This window comes from Chelon labrosus (assembly GCF_963514085.1).
Source record: "Chelon labrosus genome assembly, chromosome: 5".
NCBI lineage: Eukaryota > Metazoa > Chordata > Actinopteri > Mugiliformes > Mugilidae > Chelon > Chelon labrosus.
Window position 1 is genome coordinate 10,332,255 of NC_140341.1, and position 5,769 is coordinate 10,338,023.

The 5,769-nt window shown below is 42.4% G+C and overlaps 1 protein-coding gene across 3 annotated transcripts in view; it reads right to left on the bottom strand.

Moving 5' to 3' along the window:
• The window catches only part of ppp2r3b (protein phosphatase 2, regulatory subunit B'', beta), a 23,483-nt gene extending 17,945 nt beyond the window's left edge, over positions 1–5,538 (bottom strand). The window contains exons 1-2 of one of the 3 annotated variants that reach the window (XM_084545101.1): positions 5,259–5,533; positions 4,372–4,754 (exon numbers count right to left, since the gene is read on the bottom strand). In XM_084545101.1, coding sequence (XP_084401227.1) covers positions 4,372–4,722 — 351 coding nt within the window. In that variant the 5' untranslated portion in view covers positions 4,723–4,754; positions 5,259–5,533. Of the gene's footprint in view, positions 1–3,967; positions 4,137–4,371; positions 4,755–5,258 lie in introns of those variants that run through there. The other 2 variants (XM_084545102.1, XM_084545104.1) reach the window with 2 other exon arrangements.
• Positions 5,539–5,769: the final 231 nt, after the last annotated feature.

The following is a 5,769-nucleotide window of genomic DNA, read 5'->3' on the forward strand; positions in this document are numbered from 1 at the left end:
GGAATAACGCTGCAAAAACAAAACGCAAACTGAGAGTAATGACGAAACAAGAATGTAGAAATTAACATTTACGCTCACTTGCCACTTGCAAATACATTCAAAATTAACAGTCCTGGTATAATTTTAAGGTGGTAATTTAAGTAAATGATACTTTTGAAGGATGTAGTTTGGGGCGCTGTTAAATTAAATTGAATTAAACACAAAAAAGTCAATTATTTAGACTAGCCCACTGACTAAAACTGGCTTCTCAACATAATAATAGGTGCATACATGTGTTGCTACGACACATTTCAATAGTACTACAAGCCACGGCCTCCAAAATGAAAACACAGATCACGTCCAAGCTGAAAACCACAGTTTGCAATAGTAGCTACACTGTAGACCCACAAGTGACTAAGACTCCAAAATAAAAGCAGTTGCGGGAAACAGTTTAACACCAGGTTCTCTCTGACAGGTCAGGCAACTGATAACGTGACCCCGGACCCCCTGCTTCAAATAGCTTCTATGTTGCTGAGCCCCGACCAAGCATGTTATAAAAAGACATCTTGGGAAATCTGTGATCCTAAATGCAGATGCAGAGGACAGAGGAAAGCACACGCTCAAAGATAACTCAGTGTTACTGCTCTGTATTTCAAACTGTTGCGTGCGTGTATGTGTGTGTGTGTGTGTGACCTATTGCACTCGTGCACGGGGGCCGTTTTTTTAACGTGTCGAGTCACACATCGGATCTGAAAGCCAAGCATTCGCGGAGGGCTGATATTTACTGTACATAGTGTAAATAAAAGACCTGCGACCGCATATCCCGACAATGGGGGGCATCTAATAGGAGCCGTTTCAAAGTAAATCACAGGAAGGATGCATGTGCTGCCACACCTCATCTCACTGGCAGAGTTCTGGGTATCTAATGCCAACACAAGGGAACCAAGGCTATCTATATCAGTGTCTGATGTCAAAGTCAGACCAGCTGTTCCACGCCGCATCAGTGGGACATAAATTGAATTTTTGCGTAATCCTTTGAAGAATGCATCTGTATTCAGGAATTCATTTTGTTGTCTTAAAATAGAAGTATTACATTTATGCGACGTCAAAATCCCTTTAATATTGAGTGACACCGAGGGGCCACATGTCTCGACACGTCACAGCAGAACACAGAAACTGCCTAGCACTGGCTTTATATTAATCTGGGGGTGAGAGGGCATTTAGGGTCAAAGGTCCCTGGGGGCCAACGAATAAGAGACAAGATGGAAAAAAAACATCCATCTGTCAACCACGTTATTGTTCCATTACACAGTAAGAGTTAATGAGAAAGGTCTAGGTATAGTTTCAAAGCCAAATGATGACTCCAGTTGGAAAACCTCAATCTGCAACCAACGCTTCTTCCTCCGGTGGTCAGGCTATTTTAACTGTGAGTTATTTGTAATCAGCTCACAAAAGGCTTTGGTTAGAGACCACGTTTGTAGCTTGACCTCTAAAACTGGAATGGGCATTTAAACTTTGTCTTATTATTGGGGCAAAAGAAATATGGACAATTTAATCAGTCTATATTTCATGGTTTTTTTTAGCAGATTAAAACATTAATAGACCTGGTTTATAAAAAAAAAATAAAAATTGGACAGCCAGGTGATAGGTTGCAAATGGAGACTTAATTGTGGCTACATGCATAACACAATAATGATAATAAGCATCTTCCTCATTTGGATATAAAAGGATATTTCTTGTTCTGAGTCTAACATTCAGCCTTGCTTTCCTGGCCTGGCGTCCGAGTCAGAAGGAGAACAGATGTCACATTAGAGACTCCTTGGACGTCCCCTCATGCCCATCTTTAGCATGTCAACTACATGTAGAGGCCAGAGTCTTGAGGAGCACGTGCCCCCAGCTGTCTGGCTGTCTCACTGTCATCGCACTCACCGATGTCCACAGTCTTCCACTGGCGCAGGCTTTCACACTCCCCTACTCGTCTTGACAAGAGTGTGAGTCCTTGAGCGGACACACAAAACATTTGGAGCATTTTAATTGTTTTGTTTTGCGCGGCTACGCTCCTTCCACGACTAAAACTGTGCAAAAGCTGAATGCTCTTTACCTCCAGAGGCCCTTAGTCACAGCAGGATAATAAGATTTAAACACGCGTGCTAAAAGGAGAATGCCAGGGATAGGCTAGGTTCAGACACTCCCACCTCTCATACCACACTAATTCGTGGGCGAGGCCTGAACACTGGGAAAGTATTTGACTAACAATGAGTACATATGCCTACAGACACGGAGGCCTTACTATGACAGCCCAGATTGAAGAGTATCTCAAAGCCTTTGATGCCCTAAGCTACTCAGCAACCCCTTGTGGCCAGCCAGTGAAAATAAAGACATATGTGGTAAATAGGCTACTACAGGAGCTATGCTGCTGGTGCACGTTCCACTTGTGTGATAATACAAGGAAGCATAAAAAATAAAATTTAAGAGGAGTTGTGTTTTACACCTTTTCATTTAACCTGGGCACAGAGCTGGACTCTCTGGTGACAGTGGCAGAGAGAAGGACCCTGGACAAACTGCTGTCCATACTGGACAACGCTCACCACCCTCTGCACAACACCTTCATCAGGCAGAGGAGTGTGTTCAGTGGCAGGCTGCTGTCTCAATCCTGCTCCACCAACAGACTGAAGAACTCTTTCGTCCCCCTGGCCGTCAGGCTGTACAACAGCTCTCAGTGATGGCAGGAGACACAATAGACAATGGACATACGTTTTTGCACCTACTTACTGGACACTCTGTCATTACCATGTCTGTCTACCTCTGCTACATCTGGTGACTGTGATTTTCATTCATTTTTTCCCATTTGTAGCTCTCATATTTATAAAAAAAAAAAACCTTCTACTTTTACTGGTCACTTTATACAGTCATGGACGATGAGTCCGGATCTAAATCCCATAGAACACCTATGGAAAGATCTAAAAATTGCTGTTGCGAGAAGGCACCCTTCAAATCTGAGAGACCTGGAACAGTTTGCAAAAGAAGAGTGGTCCAAAATTCCAGTTGAGAGGTGTAAGAAACTTGTTGATGGTTATAGGAAGCGATTGGTTTCAGTTATTTTGTCCAAAGGGTGTGCAACCAAATATTAAGTTGAGGGTGCCAATGATTTTGTCCAGTCAATTTTTGAGTTTTGTGTAAAATTATGTCAAATTTGGCTTTTTTCTTCTGCTTTTTTGTGTTGTCCCAATGCACTTAAAGGAAATAAACGTGTATACCAAAACATTTGTAATTTCAACACTTTTTCTGGGAGAAATGGTGCATTTTCTGGAAAAGTTCCAGGGGTGCCAATACTTTCGTCCATGACTGTATTTCTAACAGGTCACTTTATATTTATATTTCTAACAGGTCACTTTATATTTTTAACATAGTTTATAGTTGTATAAACATTTTATTTCTAGTCACTTTCTATTTTTTATATAGCTTTTGTATTTTATGTTCAATGTATGTTACTGCTACTGGATGCTTGAATTTCCCTCGGGATTAATAAAGTATCTATCTATCGATCTATCTATCTATCTAACCTGTCCAAAAAAACATGATATCTGTTCTAGAAAGATTTTCCAATAAACCTCAAAAGTGTGACAGTAAGCCTATACATCCACAATGGCGTAACTCAGAAAGCAAAGCAATTGCAGCAACAGATCATTTCAACATACTGTGCGTTTGCAGCATTGTGTGTGCGGATGTAAGTTTACATTGTGCAATCTTAAGACACAAAAATAAACAGTGCTCAGATATGTCCTTTCTGCAACCGTGTTACGTCCTTATCTGGGTGAGCTAAGCCTGTAAATCAAAAGAGATTATTAACTTAGCTTTGCAAATAATAACTTCATTCCAGGCTCCTCTATCGGACTAAATCTCACTGCAAAGATAAACAGGTGATCTTGTGTGCAGAAAAGTGCACTGGACCGATACGGTGGCCAGGACACTGAAATGCCAAACTTACTTTCATGTAATGTAGAAAAAGGGTCCTCATTATAAATTTTGTGAACCGTGGAGCATTGTCTTGTCACCAGTTTAAATGTTAAAGGTACTGGGCTCAGAGACCTTCGGGCAGATCTTTAAAGCAAACAGCGCACTAAAATGCAATATAACGCTTTAAAAGCATGTGATGTGAAATCATGAGACTGATTTTGCAACACACTCTTATGTAAAGACTACCTCAGGCAACACCAGGAAGAATACCAGAACTCCAGGACACACCTTGTTTTTGAAAAATAACTCAATTAACCTTAGATCAAAGCCTTGTGGCATGATGTATGAGAAACTCCTACACCTTGTCTAAACCTGCAAGTCACAGTTACCAACATCTGACACTGCTCCAGCTTTTAATTTGAATAAATCATTTACCTTCTTTGTGCTGACAGACCGCCGAAGTACTCTGCCGTTGGGTCCCGTCACCCTGGTGTTACCACTACTGCGTGAGGGCAGGGTGCTGGTGGCAGAGCCGGAGGGAGTACCGAGATGAGCGGGCCTTTTCTCCGCCAGGTTCCTCTGGGATGCCACATTGTTGTTCTCGTTGAAGCCCAGTGACCTTTTGTCCTGGGCGTCCCCGCTGCCCATGTCAATACGCTGCCCACTTTTGATTAGGTCGAGGTAATCTTTGAGCAGTGACTGGGTTGCTGGATCACTCAGCCAGTTGAGAAACAGCTCGTCCACTTTCATCTTGAGAACCGGTTGGAGGACTTGCGGCGATGGCATTTTGTTGACTAAATGTTCCTTGTCAAACGTACCTGTGTAGAAATAAAAGATAAATAAATAAAATGACACAGCAAAACCCTGTGGGTGTATACATACAAACTACAACATCAATGAACAGCACGACACTCCTACACATCCAAAGAGAGGTTAAGATTACTGCAAAATGAAGTGATCGTTTGATAGAAAACAATACTAAAACAGTAGCTTGTTGTCAGTCGGCCTAGATTTAAAAACACACCAAGCAATGTTATTGAATTTTAGCGCGAACTGTCAATACTTTAGCCCACAGGCGAAAAACAAACGTGAACCCTTATTGACCCCGGCTACACCATCACATAATTTATCTCCTCTGCTGAAAACACAGCGGCATAAACTCACTATATACTCAGCAGACATTGCATTAAATCATCCTACTGTGCAGGGAAGCAGAGCTACGGATGACAGAGTTGGTAAAGCAGGCGCTGAACGCTAGCTAAAAGCTGCAAGTGTTAGCTACGATCGCTTTAGCAAGCTAACAGGCTAACTAGCGGACCGACCTTATAGAGAGCGAACGACGGAGTCAGACGCGTTGATGCGACTCGACATTACAGTTCCTTTAAATGAGACGCCGGTGCACGCATGTTTAGTTGTCAGTGAAGCCCAAGTGTATCGCTACAACTCCGGTTCCGTTCATTTCCTGTGGAGGAAAGAAAAGGAGACAACTTTCCAATCTCGCGTTCCCCCGGTAACCACACTGGCCGAACTATCGCGAGATCTTGCGCAGAATGAATGGCGGGCGGCCATCCGTCAATGGTTTTCCCTCCAAATGGAAATGTGCTCTCACTCCTGCGGTACACCTGTAAGTTTAACGAAAAAAACAACTTAAAAAGTAAAGATATATTTGCTTCTACCTCACAGTATCGTGCTGAACTCGACCTCCCTCTGCACCCCGGCACCCAGCGGTGGAAAGAGAGTTCACAACGTTAACTAAAAGACAGAAATGATCAACAAAATGTTTGAAAAGTTGATTCATTGAGGTCATATCAACCTGTTGTCACTGTTGTCGTC